Source organism: Lissotriton helveticus, chromosome 5_1 (assembly GCF_964261635.1).
Source record: "Lissotriton helveticus chromosome 5_1, aLisHel1.1, whole genome shotgun sequence".
NCBI lineage: Eukaryota > Metazoa > Chordata > Amphibia > Caudata > Salamandridae > Lissotriton > Lissotriton helveticus.
The window spans coordinates 117,292,465-117,320,067 of record NC_136065.1 but is presented as its reverse complement, the minus strand read 5'-3'; the positions used below and the strand labels follow the sequence as shown (position 1 = coordinate 117,320,067).

The 27,603-nt window shown below is 44.9% G+C and overlaps 1 protein-coding gene across 1 annotated transcript in view; it reads right to left on the bottom strand.

Annotated features, from left to right (window-relative positions):
• SLC2A6 (solute carrier family 2 member 6) overlaps positions 1–27,603 on the bottom strand; it is a 150,048-nt gene that overhangs the window by 41,879 nt on the left and 80,566 nt on the right. Inside the window, exons 2-6 of the mRNA XM_078641842.1 lie at positions 25,527–25,689; positions 23,025–23,231; positions 21,975–22,074; positions 17,373–17,581; positions 6,784–6,936 (exon numbers count right to left, since the gene is read on the bottom strand). Of these exons, the coding sequence (XP_078497968.1) occupies positions 6,784–6,936; positions 17,373–17,581; positions 21,975–22,074; positions 23,025–23,231; positions 25,527–25,689 (832 nt within the window). The remainder of the gene's footprint in view (positions 1–6,783; positions 6,937–17,372; positions 17,582–21,974; positions 22,075–23,024; positions 23,232–25,526; positions 25,690–27,603) is intronic.

The following is a 27,603-nucleotide window of genomic DNA, read 5'->3' as shown; positions in this document are numbered from 1 at the left end:
CTGGATTCCAAAAGTCGGGGATCTAGTCAGGGAAAAGATCGCGGTAAAGAAGGAATTTGGGCCTTCTTACAGAAAAGCAGTTCCTGTCTTGTCTATCAACAGGTCAAGATCAGTTGTACTACCGCCACTTGCTGGTAAAAAGGAGAACCGAGTTGTATCCATCGACCTGGTAAAACCACAATCATGTGGCCGATAACAAACAGTAGGCCAAGTGGACTCCCAATAAGTAGCAGAACACCAAGGTTTGCTACCAGTACAGAGGTCCTAACGAAGAGGTTCATCACATTCGAAACGCCTACAGAAGAACAACAAGGACTATGCAACAATGCAATAGAACTCAGACCTCTGAAAACCCAAATAAAAACTTTTAGCAGAGACACACCAATCTACAATGAAGTACCCAGTGCAAATGCAAGAAACAGTGATCCTGAACCAATTGGAACAATTGACAGAACTGCATCCGGCTACTTCATAAACTTCGATGATTCCTCTGAAGGCTTCAGTGAATCAAAGACACAGACATCATCAAAAACCTTTAAAGATAAAGCTAAAGAACTTTTGAAACAACTGAAAGAAACATATCTGATTTCTCCATGGATCGAATTTTGGGTGGGTTTTGGTGCATTTATCCTCATACTTTGGCTCATCATGGTACTTACTTTGGGACGCTTCATTGAGGGAAAATATGCTAAAATGGACACAGCAAGTCAGAAAATCAACTTGATCCTCAAACCACACACATCGTCACACGTCGAGAAAAGAGAACTTTCTTCAGTCAACTTCACAGCCAATCCTATACCGGGTGGGGTAGCATGGGATAACACAGACTATGAAATTTATGGTCCGGTCGAAATCCTGAAATATCCACACCAAATTAAGATCTCATTGAGTGACTATGTGAAACCAAGCTCATTTGCTGATGATTGGGACTTCGAAAGCATTAATAATATGATGTCTGACTTAGTAATGTCTACTAAATTTACCAAACATGATTATTTGCAGGGTTCTACAAATTATGATAGTATGTACTGTTATAACCACTATGGTAACCATTTTTTACATAGATCTGCACAACCTAGAAATGTTTTAAATTATAATCAATGGGAGCATTGTGCAACCCCTCCAAAAGGGAGCTCAAGAACCGTTTACGACAAATATTCATACTTTTCAGGTTTTAACATAAGTAATGCTGAAACATTTTATTTCAAATTGTCAAATAAGACAGGGACAAAGACCATGATAACAAACACAAAATTGATATATTCGGACTCATTCTTTGAAAAAATGAATACTTTTGGTTTTGATTATTGGGACAAAAATGTTGAATTGAAAAGTGTTTGGGGTACAAAAGAATGGCAAGTACAGGGTATAGAATCTTTGTTTAGAGCCTGCATGATCCCAGAACAAATTATATTTTTAAATGACACTGTTCAACAAACTACCTGTCTTGGCCTAGCCAAAATTAAAGACTTAAATAAACCGTCTATTCCAAAACCAACAATGTACAGCAATAGCTCTATAGATGAAGAGATAGACGTAAATGATGTATTAAACCAAAACAGAACACATCCAGATTGGAAACAGTGGTTGATCTGCCCACAGATACTAATAACTGTCAAGACAGATTCCTGAACAAAACACAGGGGTTCAAAATGACCAGGCCAGACCCTAGATATCCTCAAAGACATCACCCAGGGATAATAACCACCTACAGTGTGGGCAAATTATGCCTTCAATGGCTACAAACTTCCACACTGACAGAAATTAAGCAACACCTAACTTTACTTACTGATGGTGCAGACTTGCGTGATTTCACTATGGGACCACGCAAACAGCGTCACAAGCGATTCATAGCAGCCTCTGTATATGCAGCATACAATGAGGCCTGGAAGGTTACTCAAATTGAAACAGCAGAGAGAATACGGGAAATTGACCGTATTAATTTTTGAAAAATCACTTTCTGTAGTGGACAATGGGTTAATGACTCTGTCCTCCAGAATTTTTTCTTTGGACAGCATTGTGTCTTCAGCAATCGACATATTATCGCAAGACTTACTGTTATTACAACACGGTCAGTCTCAATTGCGTTCTATTGTACAGCTTGGCTGGACGTTACAAAATCTGCGTTCAGGCTATGTGCCTTGGCGTTTAATCAACACAACGTCACTATTCCAAATCTTTAACCTTACTGATAGACAAATCAGTATGGCACAAAAGGGTGCTGATTATACAATCTTGAGCATTGAAAAACTCGAAAGATTACCAGTGACAATGTCAGAACGACCTGTCAGTGAATGGATAATACATGGGATAATAAATATTCCAATCTCAACCTTCAGGTTTCAATACTGCCAAAAATATATACAGGGTGGCATGTACGAGAAATTGGGAAAGGGGTACATCAAAACAACATGGAACCTGCCCTATTCACATGCATGTGTCAGTACAAAAGGACAGAAAGTGTTTCTTAGTGGCAATGATTGTGCGATGTCACTAAGCGGCACGCTTCTGTGTAACGGAATTAGTTTGCATGGAGCCTGTGAAGGGAATTCATACAACCTTTCATGTCACCAGCAAGGCGCACCTGCAACAGAGATAGAACCATTCTTTCAAAGATTCTATAATGGGAGTTACATTCTAATTGTAGATCGCAGATGTTGTAGTCTTATGCCCGGGACACCTTATCTCGTAACTACGACTGCGAAGGTCAAGTGCTGTGGACGCTCATTGTTCCCCAGCTCCTTTCCAGACAGGGAGGCAAGGGCATGGCCCAATTTGAAAATTACTTCTATTCGAATAGATACTTTAAGCAGAATGAAAACAGTGCTTCTTCAGACGCCTACAAGGCTCACGTCATCAAAAGAAACGTATGATCTACAAGTCGCAAGGACGACTGCAGAGATACATTCATTGTTATCAACTAATTCCCCCATACATTTCGCAGAAATCCTGAATGAAATCTTAAATATTTCTGATACCAATGGGGTCTCAAAGGTATTTAAGACAGTATTTTCGATGGCATTAACACCATTCAAAGCCATACTGGGTATTTTTCCAGATTTCGTCCATTCGATTTTTGGCGGACTTCCCCTGATCTTGGGACTAATTGCAGGAATCCTATTCTTAGTCCTTATTTTTCGTTATGGCAACCCATGTCACAGACAAAACTCTTGCGACAAGGGAAGAAACAATCCTAGCCATTGGATACCGGGACCGGATATCAAAAATCCTGGGACTCTCCCGGCTTAGAGACCTGAACATGACTTGGTTTCTATCATTTCGACCAATGTGGCAAAGATGTGTTTTACCTGTATTGAGGTGTCTGCTATGCGGAGAAGAATGCGTGTTAGACACCTGTCTAACGCTACAATCGGATGCGCCAATGGACGCAGAAACATTGTTGAGCCCGATCAAGGTTCACGCTTTGTGCTGCCCTCAAAGGCTACCAATCCTGATGACGGCATTTGTGGAAGCTTCACCACTACGATTAAGGGGTAGTGAAGTTCAAGATGAAAGCAGCATCGAACAGGTACGACCTTCTGTCATTAATGCGAATCAGAATGTCAATGGAGAAAATCATGCGCACGAATGCATGGTTACACCTTTTTCCGAGTTAGTGGAACTTTCCCAGGAAGCTGTTGACAGTTTTTTCGAAAGCCTAAATGATATGATGTTCTCACCAGAGCAGAAATAGAGACTTTTGAGCAAGCTCGCACACGGCGTTCCCTGAATTCGGCCTTCAACTTTAAAAATAAAGTCACATGAACAATTTTTACCTCCAGTTCACGGACAGCAATTTTTCAGCAGCCCCAAAATATTTTTACATATTTTTCGGGACACTATCTTCTGCTTAAAGTAAGAACTATTCTTAGAGAACTAAGGTTTCTAAATTTTAGATAGCTTATAGATATTAGCTGCCCGCTGATATGTTCATAGATATTTTATTGTGTGATGGAATGGTCTCGAACTTTTTTTCTGTATTAAGAGCCATTTCATGTGTAAATTCTCATATACCAAATAGCAATAATGTATACAAATGCGTGATTACTTTGGCATTATTCTACAGCTTGAGTGCATACAATACATATGACTGCAATTCTTCCGTATATTTGAAAAATTTCAAAATGCATTTATGTATTTTGGGGTGGTAAGGTATACACTATACTCTATAGTATGTTTTACTATGCATAGATTAGTAAATATGTCCATAGTTAGCGTGGAGTGGGTGTGATGTATTCCTATAGGTTCTGAATCGATCCCCCTATTCCTGACCCTATTCTGGTTAAACAAACCAACAAGTTAACTAGCAGTCAGCCCATGAGGCAGAAAACCCCCATGATGCAGATACCGTTATCTGACGCAGTCACACTACGGCACAGGAACGTGTTATCTGATTAGGTCATAACGCTTGCGATCTAATTAGACAAGCGATATTCCTCCAGCCCCTGATAAGGCATACGGAGTTCTCATAACAAATCAAACCTATGACAACCTGGGCAAAACCCTGCGGCCATTGTTTTGATTTCACCGAGAACTTCAGCAAAAGAATGTGCTAACGAGCAAGTCGTATGACATCCTTATTGACGTATCTATGTCCATCCTTACGTCAATCTCGGCACCTTAAAGGTATAAATATTACCGATATTGCCCTATGCAAACACACGCGGTGGTGACGAGACGGAGCAGCCATACTTGCCGAAGCCCAGAGCAGAGCAGACCCCGCTGGCGCAGCCCCGCCTTCCTGACGCGCTGAGAACGAGACGCGCTGCTTTCTCCTGCCGAGAAATCCAGCACCGGCGCTTCCGGGTAGCCCTCGCAGGCAGCCTGGAATATCGAGACCAGAGAGAGAGATACCATCCCTCATTCATCCTTAATTCCAGGTACAGAACTGAATAACCCCTCGCAGAGAATTCTTTAGTTATTCACTTGGCAAAAACAAACTTAACTTAAACTGTAACTTTCTATTCCCGCCCACGTATTAGGCTTAGGTCAGGTACACGGGGTAGGCGTATTTAGAAACACCAGTTGAGTACGTTTAGTCAAATGTATATGTGTATATAATATATTTTATTCATTTTAAAACATCTTATGGCTTAGAAACCATATCAATGTTTTTACAGTATTATTTTATACTTCTGCTTTTAATGTATGCACTTTACTTAACTATAAGTATTGCAATAATATCGATCCATTTCTCTTGTATGAGAAAAGAGACTGATCAATAAATAACACCTTTTTATTGAACACGCCCGTCTCTTCCTTTTCTCTACATTCTGATGAGACTAAGAATGCACGTACTGACTGAGTAAAATAAATTGCCTTTTGTTCACACGACTCTCGAGATACACTCTTGGTTAGGGGAGAGCAAAGTTGTCATGTTCTATGGTTGTCAGAAACTAAATCCCTTCTTGTCTAATCAGGGAAGTTAATTCCTTCCTGAACATTCGAGAAAGTTTCTAGTGAACTCTGAGCTAGCTGGCAAACCCAAAACTTTAAGTCTAATATCGTCAGTAGTAGACCTAGTTAACGTCTGGTCTAGGCCTTTACTATTGAAGGTATTATTCCAATGCGCAGAGCCTATTGGGATAATAGGAACTACACTACAAACTGTTGGTTAGAAGTGGTGGTTGGGATTAGAACCTGCCATTACACTGGAAGGAATACTACACATTCTTATATGTTGATTTTGTATTGTGTGGTCATATCGTATTTCTTCTTATATAAAGATTATACTCATTTTATAAAAACTCGTGTGGTGTCTATTTGTGGTGACATCATTGGGTTGCTGTGAGCTTGGTTGCACATAAAGTACACTCGTGCCTTGGAGATAAGCTTGGCTGCTTGTGCCAAGCTACTAAGGGGGTGAGCAGGGCTATCTCAGGCGGTGTCCTTACTCAGCCTAATGTTGAAACGAGGGGTCAGGGACTCCCCCCTCCAGCATTTGGTGGCGGTGGTGAGGGATAAGGACCCTCACTTCCAACAGGCCTCACTACAAATGGTCCAAGTTTGGACACAAACTCTCATTTGCACCTAAATTGAGGTTTGAAATATATTTTTTGCAAAGACGATTTGCACTGGGAGAAGACAGCCACAAATTCTGTGGCCAATCAGCCCATACTTCAAACTTCAACACATTATAACAGGGAAAAACATACACTAAATCAAAAATGTTGTGATAGTTGCCAGTTGGCAAATATTGCACCTGGTGATATCTAAAGGGTGTTAAATTAGCTTGCTGCTTAGTGGATCAATGTGAATGAGGATCTTTATGGAAGCGCAAAAGCCTATTGCAAGCACCACGACTAATGTAGGTTATGTATTACAATTAAAGCGTAATTTCAGCATCTTTTCCTAGCTTCTCCCACAATCTCACTGAAACACCATTAACCCGGTCGCTGCTTCTGTCAGCCAACGGCCGTCGTGAGCACTACCTCTGTAGTGCTGCGCACGTCCGTTGGCCGACGCGGCCCCGCCCACGCAAGAAAACGCCCACACCGCGCTGGATTTTACGCCGCCGTTAACGGGTTAAAGGTGAACACAAGTGTCAACAAATAGCTTCTCCAATAAGCTACATAATTTACATTTTGAAAGGAGAAATCCAGAACCTCTAGCTCCTCCCACAACTGCCTCGGGTATTTCCCATAAAAGGGAAAGTCCAAATGCTAACCACAATTCCTGTCATGCTCTGACATATATTACCCGGAAATGATAAGCGCAACCCACATCTTAGCTCCTCCCATATCCGTTCTGTGCCATTACCCTCCCCAGCAAACTCATGCTTACCAGTATTACTTTCGTTTTGTTAAAGATGGACTCCAAGAAGACCAATATGGGCGTGACCCCCGACAGCTGCTGCAGGAAGCGCATAAACACCGTAATCAGGAGGGGTTTGTAATAGTACGGGTCCCGAAGCTCGGTCCATGTGATCTTGGTGCCCTGAGGAAACAAGCATATGAGGTGCAGCCTTAGCTCCAGAAACATAGGATGTAAAAGTGTAGTGCCAATCACAGGGCATCACAGTGTGGATTATAAATGCGTATGGTAAGTGTAAAGGCATAACATGCAAAGACAGGCGACCTATAGTGTGGCAACTAAAGGTAAGGTTTATTAACTTGTAGGATGTAAAGCTATAAAGTAACATGCAAGACATTACCATGTGATCTATAAATGCACACATGGTTTAAATGGATAGCTTATAAAGATCCAGTCAATTTCATATTTTAAGTCACCTTAATTATAGAATATATACATTACATATAGAGTACATAACTCAGGAGTTCTTGGGATTGTTCTAGTGCGCTGGTCCTTCAACATCCTTATGGCGCCTGTGCGACTTAATCCCGAAACCTGACCTGAATGCAAGCTTCAGCCAGCCTGGCCTTACTTTTGATTGAGGCCTGGTCCTCTTCACCCAGAAAAATACATCCACCGCATTTCCCAGGTCACCAAAGTAGGGATTTTAAGTCTGCTCCTTGCTTTTGTGGTATACAGCAACTACCATAGTTTTGTCCTTGGTAAATGTCTACTAGGGTGGTACACTGAGCATTTTTTATAATCTACACAAAATACAAGTTGCTTGCCCCAGGATGGGCAGCATTTATTCTTGTTCGGAAATCCAGAAGAAATCAAGTTCCAACCAAAAGGCTTTTAAGTTCAAAGACTAAACACTCTCCCAATATGTGGATCACCAAAGCTTTCTTCCTGGGCTTCATGAAAGGGAGAAGAGGAGGAGGTTGGTACCAATTGGTAGTTCAATGATGAGTAGCTTGACTGAGATCAGGCTCTCAGCCTAGGTCTGTGTGATTATGGTGGATGCCCATCAAGCAACAAAGGGAGAAAGGTAGCTGAGATATCGTTGAATGCAGCTGTGCGCTTGGCAGGGAAGGGATGTATGTTCTGTCTCACCAGTGACTAAAGACTGCTCGACGGGGGAAGCAATATGCGGATTGTAGCATCCATGGCTGTTTGTGATAATATTGAGTGACAACAGATGGTCCTGCCATAATCTTCTGTCTAGAATATCCGCTACTACAACATTGTGAAGATAAGTATGTATAGGTAAGGATAGATTTACTATTCTTAACTCCACATCTGTGTACCTTGAAGAAACATGTGTTGTCATGGTATGTTGATAGGGAGTTAGGTATAGTAAATCGGGCAGATTAACAAGCCCCTTACGACATCTTTATGACACCGTTGCGTCACTTCTGTGATGCAGCGGCATCGTAAACAATGCACCACTAGGCAACATATTTACAATGTGACGCATCTAGGGAGATGCATCACGTTGTAAAGCCCTGCGCTACATTATACCTGCGTCAGGTATAATGTATGCAGGGTGGGGGTTCTGTCGCAAGGAAGCCTTTTAAAAGTGACGCAGTGACATCTACCAGATTTCACGGAGTCACTTTTACGACCCCGCTGAGTCAAAACCTTACGCCTGCTTGAAGCAGGTGTAAGGAGTCACTCAGCACAGCATGTATAGGATGCCACTGAGCACTGTGCTGCATTGGGCACTCATGTCCGAATGGGCCAAACTCCCCCTTTTTTGTAAAAAAAAAAAAAAAAAAAGCATTGTAAATGCGGCGCATTCATGGTGGCGCAAGGGTTTCTTTACGTCATGCACAATAACTGGCACATCCCTGCTAATATGCAGGGACGCGCCAGTTATTGTAAATCTGCCCCTCATTATTTACTTCTATTTAATTATCTTCGCAATATTTTATAATTGATATTGTGGTGATGTTATTTTTGTAAGGACACCTTTTAAAACGTATTATGGTGGAATATGCACACATCCACAAAGAAGCAAGAACTCAACCTGAAGAGGCGCTCTCATTTTGTGCCACATTTGCTCTGTCCGTCGTAGGGCACCATTAGTAGTGCGCATGCTTATACCAGCACACTACACGTTACACACAAACCACAAATTGTGCTCTGCTGGTGAAAGTCACCAAAACCATGACGCATGAATTCACAGATTTCTATGTTCATGCATGGGAAAACACAATGCAAGTCTGAAAACGTTGACTAGGGACAGGGTGGGACAGCTGTCACAGCCACGTGAAGACCAAAACATTAACCTCAAGCGAAACACGAGGCTTTTACGTTTTTACGTTACAGTCTTTAACATTGCAAAGATCCAGGGTATAAACAGAAAGGAAAACAAACCACAAATGACAAAGAGATGGTCATAAATATGGTGCAAAGGCTAATGACACTAAGCCACAGTAAAATGGTTCAAGGCAGAAACGAAAATAGTGAAAAAGCATTGGTTGAATTCAAGCGCTGCATTGGCACATAGCATGGAGGCTTGGGAACCAAAGGCTTGAACCGGAACTGTAAACAGTGGCAGCTCCTCCGCTAAGGTGGAGGAGCATCGCCCTACTGCTTTTAAGTAATATCACTAAAGGAAAACTAAAATTATAATAATTCTAAGTATTTATCATTTATTTTTTCCTTGTTGTAGCAGCTTTGTGGGCGGGGTGGGGTGTGGCTGCTCTGCTGACGGAGCCAGGGAGGGGAGGAGTGGTGTGCACTCTCTAAAGTACGCATGAATGTTTTGCCAAATATACATGCACACTTCGCATGATTGCCATGCAGGCTGCATTACAGCCTGCATGGAGAACATGCCCAGCCTCCCATTCTCTGGGGGCAGGCCCGGACTGGCCATTGCGGGCACCGGGCAATCCCCCGGTGCGCCGCAAGGGTGGGGGCCGGTTTTGGGCCCTAGGGGCCGTTTTTGTTACAGGGCCGTTTTTGCCGCATAGCTGCAAAATCGGCCCTGTAACAAAAACGGCCGAAAACTGGCCCTGGCAAAGATCTCGGTCGTACCCCCAGGGGGCCGGCCGACCACTTTGCCAGGGCCGGTTTTCGTTCTCAGTCCGGCCCTGTCTGGGGGAGTGCCAATCCATGGCACTCAGACCAATCACAGCGCTACATTGCATTGTTGTGATTGGCTAGCGGGAGGCTGAGAGCGAGATGCATCCTGCTTCCTGCCCTGGAGGCGGGATAGAGGACAGAGAGGAGGCAGCGGCGACTGCAGGCGGCAGATGGGTACGTATGTATTTTATATGTTTTTTATTTCATTCCCTCTTCCCCCCAATCCCCGCGACCTGCCGCCCCCACTGCCTTCCAATACCAGGCACCACTGACTGTAAAAGGCGCACAAATAACAAGCGTTGGCATAGCCAATAGGTCTCACCTTTGGGACCTTATAAGTGTTTAGCCATGATGTTGTTCCACCAAGGATATTGTGCTGAAAAACTAAATACTTATAAGGTCAAAAAGCGAGACCCATTGGCTATGCCAATGCTCGTTCTCAGTGGCATCGGGAGCACATTAGCACAGAGCTTTGCAAGCCTCTGGGTCCTCCACAGCATTGGTAGCATTGGAAGGACATTGCCACAGAGCTTTGTGCACACACTCGTCATCCATGGCTTTTACAGGGCATTACTGCAGGGCTTTGCAAATACCCTCATCCACCATGGCATTGGCAGGTCACTGGCGCAGAGTTTTGCAAGCGCCCTCGTCATCTGTGGCTTTGGAAGAATAGTGGCATTGTAAGGACATTGGCACAGAGCTTTGCATGCCCCCTCGTCCTCGGTGGGTTAGAAGGACATTGGCACAGCATCCTGGAAGCCCCCTAGTTCTACCTGAAGTTGGCAGGACGTTGGCGCAGAGAGTTGCAAGTTGCTGCATCCTCTGTGGCGGTAAAAGGACATTGGGCTAGAGCTTTTCAAGACCCCGCCTCCTTTGACACAGAGCCTTGGAAGCCTCCCCTCAAGTCGTGATGCCCTTGTGAATGACTGACAGCTTGAACAAGCATTGAAAATGCAATAGGTCTCGCAATAACGCGAGTCTGAACTATTAGCATTGTAAATGATTATGCCCTTTATTTTTGCGTTCTGGTTTTTGGAACATAAATAAAAGGCTTTGCCATTTACAAGGCCTATAGCTTAAATTTGCGTTAAAACGAGACCTATTGCATTGCAATGGTGGTGGTGCTGCTGAGTTTTCTCTGAATCTGCACCCACAATCTGCACCCGTGTGTGAGTGGCGTTGCGTGTGTGAGTGGCGTTGCGTGTGTGAGTGGCGTTGCGTGTGTGAGTGGCGTTGCGTGTGTCAGTGGCGTTGCGCGTGTCAGTGGCGTTGCGCGTGTCAGTGGCGTTGCGCGTGTCAGTGGCGTTGCGTGTGTGAGTGGCGTTGCGTGTGTGAGTGGCGTTGCGTGTGTGAGTGGCGTTGCGTGTGTGAGTGGCGTTGCGTGTGTGAGTGGCGTTGCGTGGCTGAGTGGCGTTGCGTGGCTGAGTGGCGTTGCGTGTGTGAGTGGCATTGCGTGTGTGAGTGGCGTCGCATGTGTGAGTGGCGTTGCGTGTGTGAGTGGCGTTGTGTGTGTGAGTGGCGTTGCGTGGGTGAGTTGTGTTGCGTGTGTGAGTGGTGTTGCTTGGGTGAGTGGCGTTGCGTGGATGAGTGGCGTTGCGTGGATGAGTGGGGTTGCGTGGATGAGTATGAGTGGGGTTGCGTGGATGAGTGGCGTTGCGTGTGTGAGTGGTGTTGCTTGGGTGAGTGGCGTTGCGTGGGTGAGTGTGGTGTTGCGTGGATGATAGTGGGCTTGCGTGGGTGTGAGTGGCGTTGTGTGTCTGTAAGTGTTGCTGTGTGGGTGAAAGTGGCACAGAGCCTTTGATGTGACATTTCAGGTGCAGAGCATGAGATTGATGCAAGGAGCAGGCATGGGAAACAAAACCTTCCTGATGTGAGAGACGATAACGGGTGCATATGCATAGGAGGAGAATACAGGTATATGGCATGTGAAGATATCAGGTGGAAAGATTGGGTAGGGAAGATAATAGGTTCAGGGCTTGCAAGGCATGAGTAGAGTAAAGCATGACAAAATGGTGCAAGGCATGAAAAGAAACTAATGCCAGGTGTGGAAATTGAGGAGTAAAAATAACGATACGGCATGAGATGTCCAGCAAGAGAATATAAAATGTGTGCCAAATTCAGGTGGCATGGGTAGGTAATCTAGTTCAAGCAACTGTTATATAAGTGACATCACAGGCTTTGGTGTGCAAGGCTAGCGAAGGGCCGTCACTGATGTAAGGCTTAGGAAGAGAACATAAAACGTCGAAAACAAGGACAGCGAACAAGATAGCTGTCTGACCGTAGCTGATCCGAAAGTTGCCTTGTTTGCTATGATTACAAGTGCAAAGAATGTCCCGAGAAGGTAGGGAGTGCAAGGCATGATACAGGAAATTATGTGTGCCTTAAACCATGGTAATGTAAGCAAACTGATACAAGTTGATCGGCCGGGAAGCGGCCAGGAAACACCGGTACGGCCGGCCACATAATTAGGGGAGGAGAAGCCGCACAGCACACGCTGGGAGAAGCCCTTTGATGTGCTGTGCGGCCGCGATGCGCGCTCTGTGCTGGGGGAGGGGGGAGGGCCATTAGGAACAGGAACAGATGGCCATGAAAGTGTATGGGCCAAATGCGCGTGCCTGTACGTGCACTCGAAGAAAACGCCACGGAAAAAAGCGGTGGTTTGACTATCCGATGGAGCACTTGAATTCTCCCCCATTTCCCATTGCTTCGCAATGGAAAAGGACGAGACCTAAAAAGGGGAATTAAGACTGCAGGCGATTTGTAAGACCACCTGCGCTGACAAATGGCCGGAAGTGTGCCGCAGTAGTGCGCAGTGAACCCTGGGGGAAGAGGAGGGCAGAAAGCTACGTCTCTTTGCGGAAGTGATCTGTTCTATTAAAAACCAAACTGAGAGCCAGCTGACTAATGTTGTTAATAAAATAATATTTTCAAATCTCAACGATACAAAATAAAAATAAAATAATCGATACCTCAACTCAATTTACGGACATTTATTCAGTTTGTATCTAAATACGGAGGCAGTTTTGCTTTCTGTGGCCGTTGATCTGGGGACAGCACACAAAGTGAAGCAACAAATAGTGTTAACTATTTTTTTATGTATACTTCGAACCAATTTTCTCACGTTAAATTCACCCCACCCTCCCCAACACACCAAAAAAAACGTTCCTAGTAACTGTGGCTGATATTGCCACAACGATGCCAATAGCAGAACAGAGTGTGCACGTGTATTAAACATGCAAACTGTTTTTTTTTGCTTAATAGTAGTGTATTTTGCAGTCAGCTCCAAATAAACAAGTAATACCAATTTGACATTAAATAATACACAATAATAATACGATGCCAATAGCAGGGCAGAGTGTGCATGTATACGTGTATTAATTAATTAATTACTTGTGGGTTTCTAAAGCGCTAGCATCGACTCCCGAAGGAGTATCTCTGCACTGTAGACCGCTGGGGAACCCGTCCTGGCTTTCCCTGTGAGATTGTCCCTACTGGGTATCTCCAAGGTGAAACCAGGCATCCCCGGCGTATGTGGGGGGCCGTAGTGGAGATGAGGCAAGCTAATGCCCAGAGTTGCCGAGTGTGATCCCTGGTTAGAGTAGGCACCGAGGTGAGAATTATCGAGTCCGCTGACCCTGGTCCATGACCCTGCCGCGTCGGGGATAGAACCCTGGTCCCAGACTGTCCTCTGCTTGTGGGTCTGCCGTCTCTAACCAGTGAGCCAGACCACTCCACTATTAACATGCTCACTGTTTTTTTTTGTTTAATAGTAATGTATTTTGCAGTCAGCTCTAAATAAACGAGTATTACCAATTTGACATTAAATAATACAAGCAATGCTGTCAAAAATAAAATAAAAATGTAAAACAAAAGCTTAAAGAATATTGCAACTTTTCCTTCCGCCATCCGCATTGCATGAATAAAACTTTATTTCTGGTAGACTTTTTCGTGGCCAGACTGGGAGCGAAAAACTAATTATTATGCTGGCCGAGGACCCTGGTTAACGTTTAAAATCACAAATTTCTGTGATTCTCAGCAATTGAATGTATCTCCCGTATCCCAAGTTCCTAATTTGTCCTATTTGTGATCCCGTAAAAATACTACCTATTATGGAAAAACTGAATGTTTGAATGCGCCACCTAAATAGGTGCTGTAGATGTCTAACCGCATTAAACTTGGGGAAAACTATTAGGAACCGTAATGAAATATAAGCAAAAATAAGGAGCCGGCTCATGTAGGAGATGGGTATAAGAACCACAAAGTCTCTATAGAATAGAGGCGTACCTAGAGAAACATTTGGGGGGTTTAGGGGGAAACTACTAAAAATTTCGGGGGTGGGGGCGCTGACTCCTTTAGCAATATGCCAAGTGGAGATGCAGGGGCTCTAAGGAGGGGTGAAAAACAACAAAGTCTCGTTAACAAGTAAAGGTTCTTTTAAAGACCTGTCAAGTACTCGGGTGCAGCTGCAAGAAGACGGACGCCAGCCCACAACAGCGCAAAGACGTGCGTGTGTATGCCAGGAAGCTGTCTGAGCCGGGCTGACAAACACGACAGGGGAGGGGGACTGAAGCCCTTTAAGCCCAATGGGTGTTGCGCGCCTGCTCTAGAATGACCAAAAATGAAGAAAAAAAAACACAATCATAATGTAAGCCAAAAAATCCCCCTAATAGTTTTACGGGCTGGGTTACTTCGAGGTATCTGAGAAAAACCATCCCCGTTCTATTTTTAGGGGAAATGTTATAGCCATTGTATTGTCCCAGACCATTTTAAGGAGAAAAGCATTAAGTTACTTTTGATCACGTATTGACCCCATGTCCATACACTTGCGCAAAGAAAATAAACAAATGTTAAAAAAGGAAAGTAAGAAGGAGGAGCCAAGATGGCGGCGGAGACGGACGAGTAGTCGCCCGGCTCCCCGAGCCTGTGTTCCCTGCTACACTATCCTGTCCCTGATCCTGCTACAACGCGGCAGCGGAAGGACGAAGAAAGCGCGCTGATGCCGGGGGTGTTTCTCCGGTGTCCCTACCTGCCCGCTCACTGGTCCTATTGGCGTGCTAACCCGACGGCCATTGCCGAACCCTGGGACCGGTCCCCGTATCGCTGCACACCGCTGGAGACGGCTGGAGCTCCTGAGGGTCGACCTATGAGCGATGTAACTGCCATTCCCCTGCCACTCTGTGGGCTGTGACGGCGCCTGTACCGGCCTCACCAGTGGACTGAGTGATTCGACCGACAGTGGGTCTCCGCTGCTACTCCTTTTTGTGCGACGCTGAGGGGTGCCGCGCCGTTCCTTTCTTTGTTGCCGCGGACCTGGCTGCGTGGGCTCGCCTTTGTGCTTCTTCTGGCTTCATCCTGCACGACGGCGGCTTGGTTGCCTGTCGCACGATAGTGGCGAGCCCGGTTTTTGTCCTGAGATTGCACTCCCGTTGCCCACTGTGGATTCACCTACGCGATCGGTGCTCCCACTGTTGCGTTCAACATGGCGGCCTGGTGGATTACATCTCGGCTCTCGACGGGGTCACCCTGCCTGGCATCGGGAAGTGTGTGGAATGTTGTGGTGCACCTCGAATTATGGACACATTGGATCGCCCGCCTGTTTTCACCCGTGCCTCCGTTAATTGCCGCGATTGCCGACTTGAGGGCGGAATGGCATGAGTGTTTTCGCGCACTCTGGGCAAAGCTGGACGGTGTCGCTCTAAGATTGGAGAGTGCTTCGCCTGCTGGCTCCCCTTGCTGCACCGATCAACCCCCTCCTTACATCGCTAGAGGAACATTGTTGCCCCGTGACTGTGCGATGGAGCAACTTTCTGTCAGTGATGGCTCTCGCGGACTGCCGTCAGATCATCCTATCGACGCTACACTGTATCCTATCCTGCCACAGTTCCCAGATACTGGTTCTCTATTTTTGTTCATGGCTCCGCTGGCGCTGCAGCTACTCTTCTTGACTGTATCTGCCATGTACGCTGTGACAGCACTTTCTTGTTCTATACAACAGCGGATGGAACTGGGGATGGACTTCTTCTGGATCGCTCTCATTGCGAGTGATTGTAGGTGTCCATTTTGTGTTTGGGGACTTTCTCTTCGTCAAAGGCGGCCATTTTACCCCTTTGTTCTATCTGGGGCGGGTCCTTTTCCGTATGCATGTTCGGGGAGACGCTTGAGATCTGGCCAGGGTTAGGGAGGCCCTATTCCTATGTACTGTAATTGAGGGGCGGGTGGGGACCCGGGATGGGACGCTTCCTCGATGCGTGCTGCCGTGCCATGCGATGTCTCCCCCTGTTTCGTTTAGTTCATGAAGGTTTTGATTTGATCATTAAGTGTAGGGTGGAGAGTGTTTTATGGCCGGGGAGCTCGGGGGACTTGAAAGTGGCCCTCCTCGGGTGTTACAAATTCTTTTTCCTTTTCCTCCTTTTCTAGATCTACATTTCGGGTTCTTTAGTGGGCGACAGACACATTGCCGGGGGGGGTAGGCCGTAGCCTCTGCATGGTGTAGGGTGGGGGGAGGGATTTAGTTTTACGCATTTAGTTTCTATGGGCCTTATTTTTCTCTATTTCTTTGCACTTTTCTTAACTTATTTCTGTTCTGGGTCCGCCATTGGGGTTAGTAGGGAGTGGGTGGCTCTGTGCATGGTGCGTAACTGCTAGCTACTGGACTTGTCGTTTTATTTTGTACCGCCATGCTGCCTGGAATTTTAGCTTCCACTGTGGTTTCATGCGATGATGTTACCTGCTCCTGTTGTGCGGCTGTTGTCCGGACTCGGTTCTTCTTGATTCCTATTCTTAACTGTTTTATATTTTGGGGTAAAATTTAAAACTTAACCTTCAATGCTCCTGTTACTGGCGACATGATTCTTCCCAGTGCAACGCTGACTCAGCGAGACCTAGAAAAAACCTCAATAAAAATAGGGGTGCAAAATTCAACAGTGATCAGCATTCAAAGTAGTGTAGTGTTTGCCACATCTGGTAGCTGCTGGGTGCGATAAACTATGCACACTCCCAATAATCCTAAAGTCAATTTTAGCAAGTCACACCTGCCTAAATTTACCAGGGGAAAATAATTGGTAATTACTAGAACACTGCTTGAAATGCCCCATTTTGGTGCCTGAACTGACATTCAGATGTATTTATTGGGCCACATAAATACCTCACCCCCCACTGAAATTACCGGGCCCAGAAGGTACCTCATGTCCCTTCATCATGCTTCTTATCAAGAACGAATGTAAAGGGTGTAATAGCGCAGGTCTTTATAGACAAGAGTAGTTTGTGTTTACAAAGACAGCACATCTCAGCTTAATACACTGGCTCATTCCTAGCCCCGGTGATTCTAATGTTGCACATGAAGACAGTTTGCACCCAATTGGGATTACAACCTGTGTAGTTGCACAAAATGCCTCAATGAGGTCCTCCAGAACGTGCCTCTCCTTTTAGTTTAGGTCACCCAGGATGAGCTCCACTCCTGAGTGTTACTATGCAGGATGAGCCTCACATACCTGATTTAGGCTCTCCTCAATCCGTTCGAATTCCTCCCTGTACTTTGTGTCCTTCCCGCGGAGCCATTCCAGTGCCTTCAGGGCTTCCTCATCTTTGCCCTTGGAAAGCAGGAATCGAGGGGAATAGGGCATGAAGCAGAGCATGATGAGCATGGTAAGCACGGGCACAATCCCTGCTACGGCCAGCCAGCGCCAGGGTAGGAGAAGACCTGCGGAAAAGAAAAACATGTTAGAGGGCCAAGAAGGAACCTAAAGCTAATCTTGGATGCAGCCAGCCAGAGCCATGGACAAGTACACATTAGAGCGGGCAAGACAGAACATAAAGCCACGGTCCTGCCAACAAAGAGCTAGTGTCATGGACAAGTATACATTAGTGGGGCAAGACATGACCAAAGGACATAGTCATGACTACAACCAATCAGCACATTGGACACGCACATATTACTGGGGGCAAGACATGATCAAAAGACATAGTCATGGCTGCAGCCAATCACGTTCCTCCTCCTTGGCATGGCGGGCAGCTGGTCTTATCTCTGGTACCAGGACAGAGAGCACACTGATCACCTTGCCAGGATGTGTTAAGGAACAACTCCAAACATGGACAGAGAGCACACTGACCACCATGCCAGGATGAGTTAAGGGACAACTCCAAACATTAGCAGATCACCACCAGTGAGTCCTCCACCTAGTCACGTCTCATAGGATAGCTGGATGGTTTTACATAGGTCATAATTTAATCTGTTTTTTGATTTGAGCACTTTGAACAACAGCATGGAATTTAGGTCCTGAAGAAAGCCTCAAACACCTCTACGGAGAGTCGTAGGTTGAAACATGTCGACCTTTTTTGACAGTTAAAAGCAGGTTTAATCTTTTCCCGCAGTGCCTTGTTTTTAATCCTGGCCCACGGACGCACTAATAAAGGTACTCACTGGCCTTGTAGCTAGCTTTATTTATCACTTTCACTTTGCTCTGTTGCCCTCACAACCCCTAGCTCATCATTTGGATATTTATTATACCTGTTTTTTCCAAAAACATTCCTAAACTCCTCCCTCTCAGAGAGTGGGTTGTAGCCCGTACTGTGACTAGGAGGTTTCCAATCATGAAGAATGCCACCTATGGTAGGTGAGAGAAACCATCCTTTATAAGGAATGCTCCACTACAGCTGGGTTCCTAGCTACGATAACAGTATCTGTAGACCCAAGGGTCTCTTGTTGTGGTTCATGTATTGAGGAGGGGAGTTAACCCTTGTATATCTTAAATCTCCCCTGGCCCTTCTGTGTTATAATCAAACCATCAGCACCTTGGACAATTAATCAAACAATCAATCAATTAACTAGTATTTGTTAAGTGTAACTACTCACCCGTGAGGGTCTCATGGAACTGGGGCTGCAGGTCCAACTTGGAGCTCAGGTTCAGTCAAAGTGCAAGGTCTTGAGATCCTTCCTGAATGGGGTCAGCGATGGGGATAACCTGAGGTGGAGAGGCAGGGTGTTCCAGGTTCTGGCAGTTAGGATGGAAAAAGATCTTCCTCCGGTCCTGGTCTTTCAGAACCCAAAGACAGTGGCAGTGGGTTGGGTGGAGCAAAGGTGTTTGATGGGTATGTGGAATGGCAGGTGGTGGTGGTCCAGCATCATGGAGGACTTTGTAAGTGTGAGTGAGGACTCTTGACTCTTTTGTTGACTGGGAGCCAGTGGAATTTTCGCAGGTGTTCAGAGATGTGTTTGTGGCAGGGGATGTTGAGGACCAGTGGCGTTCTGAATGTTCTGTAGTTTTCTGAGGAGTTTCTGGGTGACGCATGCGTAGAGTGCGTTGCCGTAGTAAAATCTGATGATGATGAGTGCGTGAGCAACCGTCTTTCTGACCTCCGTGGGGATACGTCTGAAGGTCTTTCGAAGCATGTGAAGCATGTGGAAGCATGATGAGGAGACAGCATGGATCTGGTGCTTCATAGTGAACGAGGATTCCAGTATGATGCTGAGGTTTCGTCTGTGGTCCGTGGGTGTGGGGGGTTCCTAACACAGCGGGCCTCGAGGAGTCTTCCCAAGCGGACATGCTGGTCCGCAGGATGGGAACTTCGGACTTGTCCGAGTTGAGCTTGAGGCAACTATCTCTCATCCAGGTGGTGACTGACTTTATCCTGTCATGGAAGTTGTTTCTAGCAATTGTGGGCTCGTTGGTGAGGGAGAGATTCAGCTGGGTGTCGTCGGCGTATGAGACAATGTTAAATCTGTGGTTCCTGACTATGGCTGCGAGCAGGGCCATGTAGATGTTGAACAGGGTGGGACTCAGAGAAGAGCACTGGGGGACTCTGCAGCCAATCTCCAAGGGTTCTGAGAGGAACCGTGGTAGTCCGACTCGCTGTGTTCTACCAGTGAAGAAGGAATGGATCCAGTCCAGGGCTAATATGACCAAAAGACATAGTCATTGCTACTGCCAATCAGCTTCTTGGACAAGCGAAAATTAGTGGGGGCAAAACATGATCATAATACATACTCATTGCTACAACCAATTAGCACCATGAACAAGCACACATTATTTGGGCAAGACACGACCAAAAGCCGCTTGTGCTCACTAAATGTGCTCTCCCTGAAGGATTTCCCCCCTCAAATTACTCTTAATTACATAAGCGACCAATCACTTATTTTCGGTAATTCTACATCAAAGACAACACAGAACTACCGAAATTACTCAGATTGCTTCAGTGTTATTACAATTCCTTTCAGGCCTAATAAGATGGAGAAATACATAACCTCAGGTAGCACCTCAGCTCTTGCTAGATCCAGATTAAAGGGAAACCTTGCAAAATGCAAAGTATGTTTTTAGGAGACAACAAAGGACCTTGGCCCAGGGCTTCAGCTACAGCCAACCTCAAGGTACGTTGAAAGTTTGGAAATGAAAAGTGTTCATTATAGGTGGAAAATAAGGAACAATGCTCACCCAAGTATTAGAGTGAAATCCGGGATGCAGCTACATCTGAGGCTAGGACAAGCTTGATTGACAGAGGAAATGCAGAATGGACAGCCTCCATCTACCGACACTCGGGTCTAAGGCTAGTTAAACGCGATTAAATGACACAGGCACCTTAGAGCACCTTAGAAGAGAATGATTCAAGAAACAAACACTGTCAGGGCAGGAGGGTCTGATCTGGGCAAAATGCCAAGTCATACAAGAAAGAGAAACCCCTGCTTTTTCTTTCTGAAACACCAGAACATATATTTCATTGTTACCTGTCACGAAGTGACTCAGACTATTTCACTTATATACAGTTTTGTTTTATCATAGCTGGGACTGCTATCACTTCACCCATCACGCCCTAAATGGACTTAAAACGGTGCTGCAATTATCCCCACCAGGGCACTAACTGACAGGTTCACCTGAGCTCGAATAAAAGCATTTTGTGTTCTGTACGGTATGTTTCTAGCACTTGACTGCCGCTTCTAGGAGCTAAAATCAGAAAGCACCATCACACACACACACACACACACACACGCACGCACGCACACACACACACACACACACACGCCCCCCCCCCCCCCCCCTCTTCCCATGGTGAAAATGCTCCTGTAACTTTCAGTAGTCCTTTATTTACGGTCGTAAAATTATTTACGTGCCGGAACTTTTTGTGTGAGCAATTCTCTTTCTGTAGGTGGGGACTGGGCACTCCGGTTTGAGGATGCCATGGACGATTTTGAGCTCATTTACCACAAACACACTGTTTCAGGTATAGACACACTTTTCTAACACATTATTCGCCCTGGAAATTGCTGGGGTTTCATCCCTATCACAGACAGGAGTACATCTCTTTCCAGAGTGAAAGGGGAATAGAACAGCCCCCTAAAACCACTGGTGGTACTGGGAAAGGGGTTTCTCAAAAGGAAATAGTCTTCGGATAATTTAAAAGAACTAAAAAAGACGCGTATTTGCACTCTGTTATACATTCATATGTGTGTTTTCACTGCAAAAAGGGAACTGACAAAACTTTCTCATAGTTAAGCCTAAAAGATGCAACTGCTGCAATGTTTACAGGTATGACCTGGAATATACCTGCCAATTCCAAATAGTCAGAAAACTGCACTCAAGCGAGAACATAGGGGTGAAAATGGTCAAATCTTTTAAGAATCGGGAACCAATTTTACTTTTAAATAATGAGCCTTAGAGACCCCACATAAGCTCCACTTGACTGTCCTTGATCAGTGCAGGCTCGGGGAGCTCAATTTATTTGACTCATCCACTTGTTACATTCAGCAATAACTTTGGAGGGTTATCTCAAGAGTAACTATCACTTTCGATGGAATAGTAGGGCTGGGACACCTGACACAAATTTACAACCACTGACAGTTGTGTGGGTCAGGAGATATTTTTCTCAGACCTAGAATTGACTGAAGACTGCCCCCGAGAGCCCTGCTCAGCAATCCCTAGAAGACATTACATATGCTGTCCTTTCTTAAGATATCAACAGGTGCCATGGAGCTTTTCAAGTTTGCATAGATATATACAACACAAAGAACATCCTGTCCGTGTTGGAGAAACCTCTAGTTACTTAACCCGGTTCTTGTACCAAAAGGAGACAGAACGGGTTTGAGCTTATGTTATGATACTTACCTAAGGCGTAAAGTATCAGGGCACCAGTGACTGCCATGATCTGGGGACAGGCTCCCAGGAATCCCCGAACACCAGAATGCGAGATCTCTGACACATACACCTGTAAGTAAAAATGAGATCATCAGTGTGATGCCCATGTAGCATGATTAGTTGCTAGTGTTGACCTGATTAGTCCTCACATATTTTGCCAGCCTAGAGAAGACCTGGCCATGCTTTACTCTATCCTGCAATGCTGTGTGAGATCCTCTCCCCCCACCAGCATGGTCATATCCTCTGAGGATAGTTCAGATCACTTGAAGACAAGATAGGTCGAGTTTGGCAATTACGCCCTTCCATTTGTGATTTAATGCATTGTCTGTGGGACCTGTTGGTGACCTGGGTTGCAGAGGGTTGACATCCAGCAACCTAAACTCTGCTATTATGCTTATGCTGATGAATAAATGAGTGTCACTCTGTTGGGTAATAGCAACATCTGATGTTTCAGTGTCAAGATGCCTAAGAACATTTGACTTTATGCAAGCCTGTGATTAAAAAGTTAATGTTAGGTGAAATAGTAATGTACTTGTTATAACTTAACCAACATGCAAAACAATTGATGGCTACTCTTGCATGTGCATCCATATGTATGCACATTTGCACGCATATGTACGTATTTATATGCATAGTCAGCCATCTTGGAAAGCTTTTTGTTATAGTTTGTCAGTAACCAATCTAGTGTGGCCACCTGCGTGTGTACACTTGCATGCACATTTGTACACAGACACTGGGTGGCCATCTTTGAATGTTTTTCCATAAACTGTAACAAATAACATGCAAAGATCCTTGCCTGTTCATGTGCATATTTGTGGACACATGGACGGCCACCTGGACGGACACATGGACGGCCAATAAAGTATGGCAAAAAACCAACTACACCTCCACACTGGTCTCAATTGTTCCAAACAGGAACACAGATTACAGAGAGAACTAATTTCTCAAATACATTTTGAAGGCAGGTAAAGTTTACAAGTACTATGTGGATCCAATGAACAGGCAAGTAAAATGTCTTACTGGTATGGCAGCAGAGGTCAAGCCACCTGCAAAGCCTGTCAGGATCCTTCCAAGGAGCAACATCCACACATTCTGGGCTCCAGCCATTAGTGCATAGCCAACAGCAGAAGGGATAGCAGAAAACATAATGCTCAGCTTGCGGCCCAAGAAGTCGTTCAGAAACATGGCACTCAAGCCACCAGCGATGGAACCCAATGCGAACACAGACTGTGGAGGAAATAAAGGAGATAAGGCACTGTCAGCAGCAGTACAACACTTGTTGACAACAGGATCACAGAGGTCAGCTTTCCATCCACAAGAGTCAGCATTACATTAATGTGTGACAACATAACCAACCAAGTTAAAAACAAGACACACTGCTCAAAAGTAAGTGTACACAATTCAAAGCAACAACCTCAAAATTAACAGTAGAATTAACCATGTCAGTAAGCAAATAAGTTAGTAACAGAAGCTCTCTGGTCAAGAGAAAAGCCTAAAGGATGTCAATGCTTTTAATTATTAAATTAAAAAAAGTTGATGTGAAGAATCAGAACCGTGTGAATCCCAAAGTAAATGGGCCATTGTGCAAAACAGAAAACCTGCGCTGGGCAAAATTCAAGTCAAAATCATAAAGGTTAATCAAATTTTAAAAAGAATCATCTCAACAGACGGAAAAATAGTTGTCTGCAGCCAGGAGGTCCTACATTTTCTGACATGCAAGAAGGTCATAGGGAATGAGAGGAAAAATGGTGGTCACTATTTTGGGTCCTTCCTAATCAAACTGCCAAGCCATGTCTTCCCTGGAGCAGAAACAAGCATCTTGGGACCGATTTCGGGCAAATAGCCCTCATCAGCCAGGCTAGCTTGAATTCAGTGGCAAAGTGAGCAAGGGACCCACGTCTGGGCATACCCTGCCAACTTAGCAGTTCGGGCTGGACTGTTCCCATGAGGCACAGGGTCAAGACTGATTTCCATATAGCTGGGTCTGAAATGAGGTGGCAAAGTGAGCTAAAGAATGATGATGGATTCAACCCAGATCTGTGACTGTGGGTGAGTGTCTGAAAAGTTTCAGCGCTCCATCTATTATCTCCTTGTGATTGCTTAGTTCTTTAACAAAACATTATTTGTCATTTTTATGGAGCTACCCTTGCACCTTATATTGCTGCAATGCTCGCTAATTCTGATTAGTATTTTGCTTGAAGTCATCCACAGGTACCTGAGGCCATATGGGCAAATCATCATATAATTAACATTTTCACAGTTGCAGTTAGTGCGACCTCTAAGTAACCATGGTCTTTCCATGCCAGGAATAATCTCCTTTGCAGTATCTGTAAATGGGCACACAGAGCACCTGCCACAGGCATAGTGACCTGTAACATGCCGTAATCACCATAGTATTCTATCATTTGCGGTAGGGGTGACTCTGTTACTGGTGTGCACCACCCTTCTCTGATACTTCGACCCGTTAGTAGGAGAACAATGGGAGACTGCAGATATGTGCCCCCTGTGTCTGGAGGTAGAGAGTGGTATTATAGGAAAAAACATTTTCCTCCAAGGCTATCCTGACACATTCCATGGTGAAATGTACCATAGAGATCATATCCAATATCCTAAGGATGCCATCTACTGTTTCCAGAGTCCTTTCCAGCGGCATGCTGGTGTAGAGTGCTTCGATATCCATAGTAATGAGCAGATCACTGTCCTCATTAATGCTGGTGTCACGTAAAAGGCTTTCAGTATGAGAACATCTTTTTCACCAGTGGTCTCAGAAACCAGCATCAAAATTGAAAAATGTGATCAAGTTGATCCCCAAGACTATCAGTCTGCATGGTGGTGAAAACAAATGTTGTTAATTTTAGGCAAGGTATAGAATTATACTATCCGTGGTTCTTTTGCCACAAGGAATTCAGCTTTATGTCCGGTATTCCATCCTAGTACCAAGGCTTCTTCAGTGATACTCTCAATGATAGCCCTGACTACATCATATCCCAGAAAAGTTTGCTCCTTTGCCTCATGGTACATAAACTCCACAATTTGTGCTCCCCTTAGTGTTGACTGTAGTCACAAATTGTGGACTGCATGTACCAAGACGCAAAGGAGCAAACTCCGGCCACACCCTTTTCCCAGTTGAAACTGATTTCCATGACCTCATCTACCATATATCACACGTTCCTAATGGTCCTTTTTGCAAAAATTGCATTCCGGCCCATTGATTACATTTCATCTGGCCCAAGCCGGAGAGTATGGCCCGGGTGTGGAGAGTATGGCCCAAGCCAGAGATTCTGGCCCGACTCTGGACGCAAAGCTAGGACTCATAAAGGATATCTGTGAATACCAAAAAACGTAAAGTTAGACTTTCGTCTCAGATTGCCTTTGTGAATCGGGCCCAATGTTGGAAATAAAAGTCATGGAGGACAATATTTTTGGATTAGTCAAGTATATAACCCAAAACATTACTAATGATTTATATATTCTTCAACGTGAGTTTAGCAGAGTTGTGTGATGTATATCTAAAATTCTTACTCCAAACCACGACGTTTCCTTTGACGTAATTGTGATGACGGGGTCTTTGTTGTTCTCCAAAGCGGGGATAACGGGAGAAGGGTACACCAGCGCAAAACCAAAGTTGAAAGCACCCAAGACTGCAGCAAAGGCCGCAACAAACAACCTCTTATTTTTGAGAGTTCTGAAAAACAAATTAAGAAATGAAAATTATTGTTGAAGTAGCTGAAGAAAATCAAAAATTTCCATGGCAGGACTAGTTTTCTGTTTTTTCACAAATAGTAATATTTAAAAAACAATAGAAATAGTAATATAGCAAACAAAATTAATAACAATAATAAAAACAATAATAATAAGAACCATAAAAACAACAATTAACAACATTTATCATGATAATAATCATTATTATTACCATTATTAGTGTTAAATATTGTTTCCTTATATATATTTATATGTGTAGGAAGTTATTTTTTTGTTGCAGCTGCCCCCCCTTTTTACCCCGTTAGCTACTAGATGCTGATTTATACTCTGAAAATACACTGAGGCATGCTAACCAGACCTCATTGCCAGTGCTCTTTCCTTAAAACAAGGTGATGTTTGACTGTTTTACAATTGGCCAAGGATTTTAGCACCCCTGTTAATCCCTAGTAAATGGTACCCCTGGTACCTAGGGCATGAGTACTAAGGGGATCCCTAAGGGCTGCAGAATATCTTATGCCACCCTAAGGGACCCACTCACAATTTCCACACAGACTGACATTGCAGACTGCGTGACATGGTGCAAACCATGAGTGAAAACATGATATGGCACATGCCTGTGTGCCATGCCTAAGTCACTGCATCTAATATATGTAAGTCACTCCTACAGCAGGCCTTTGAGCCCTAAGGTAGGATGTGTTATATTTTATGAGAGGACATATCTGCATGAGCAGATGTCCCCTGTGATGTCTAGTTATTTTTCTAGAAATTGCAACTGAACAGAGAAGCCATCCTCATGTATATAATGGGCCCTGGTCAAAATGAGTTCCCCAGCTACATGATGACTTCACTGGAACCTATGGTGTCTTAATAAAGCCATACGAATGTCAGTAGTGGATTTTGAAAAAATCCATACTGATGCTATTAGTGGATTTGTTAAGACATGCACCCAGAGAGCACCTTAAGGGTGCCCCCTGAAAACCCACCAGCCTCTAGAGTGCCTTGCTGACTGGTGTAGACCAGCTTGCCACCACAGATAGGTTTCTGACCCCCTGCAGATGAGAGTTGATGCTATCTGAGGGCAGAAAAAACTAGGGGTGGGTGAAATAGTCCGCTCTGCTAACAGAGCTCACGGAGTTCTGCAAAACTCTGCGAAGTGATAGGGAGCAGATTTTTTCTCTCACATGGCTCACCAGTGTTAAGTTGGTGAACGCGAGTGAGAACAATCGCACGCTAGACCTCCTCCCGGCAACATTTTTTAACAGGGGTGGCTGCAGCAGATCATGACCGCTCGCATTTGCGAACTCTGTTGCTTGCTTTGAGGAAGCTGCCACTTGAGTAGAATACCTACTCGAGCACCTGAAAGAAGCAGCACCCACTGGTGCGATGCATAGTGCTGTTCACAGAGATTTTACAGCGTGGGAGAAACTCCCAGCACTAAAAATTGATGCGAGCAGTGTGAATTCCATACTCCGCTGCACGAGGAACTCCGCGGAAGTTGGCAGAATTGTTTTTGGCACTTTGCCGAGTTCAACTGAGCAGAACTTCGTGAATTCCGCCCAGGCCTAGAAAAATGCCTGCTTTGGCCAGAGGTGATGTCACCTCCTCAAAGCAGGATGGCTAGTATTCAGTACATATGAAGGCAGGAGGCTACAAATGCCTCTGCCCCCTTTGATATGTGGCATCGGTTTCCCCCAGACAGGGGAATGCCACCCCTTCCCATGGCCATTTGTCACCAGGAAAGGCAGTAAAATTAGTTAGTAAGAAGTGATATTCACGATCAGGCTAGTAACACCCCTAAGGTGGGCTATCTAAAGTGAACATGAAAAGTCAAATTCCACAATCTTGGATTTTGGTGAAATTAGATACACTGGGTCAGGGCTATGTCCACTCCCCATAG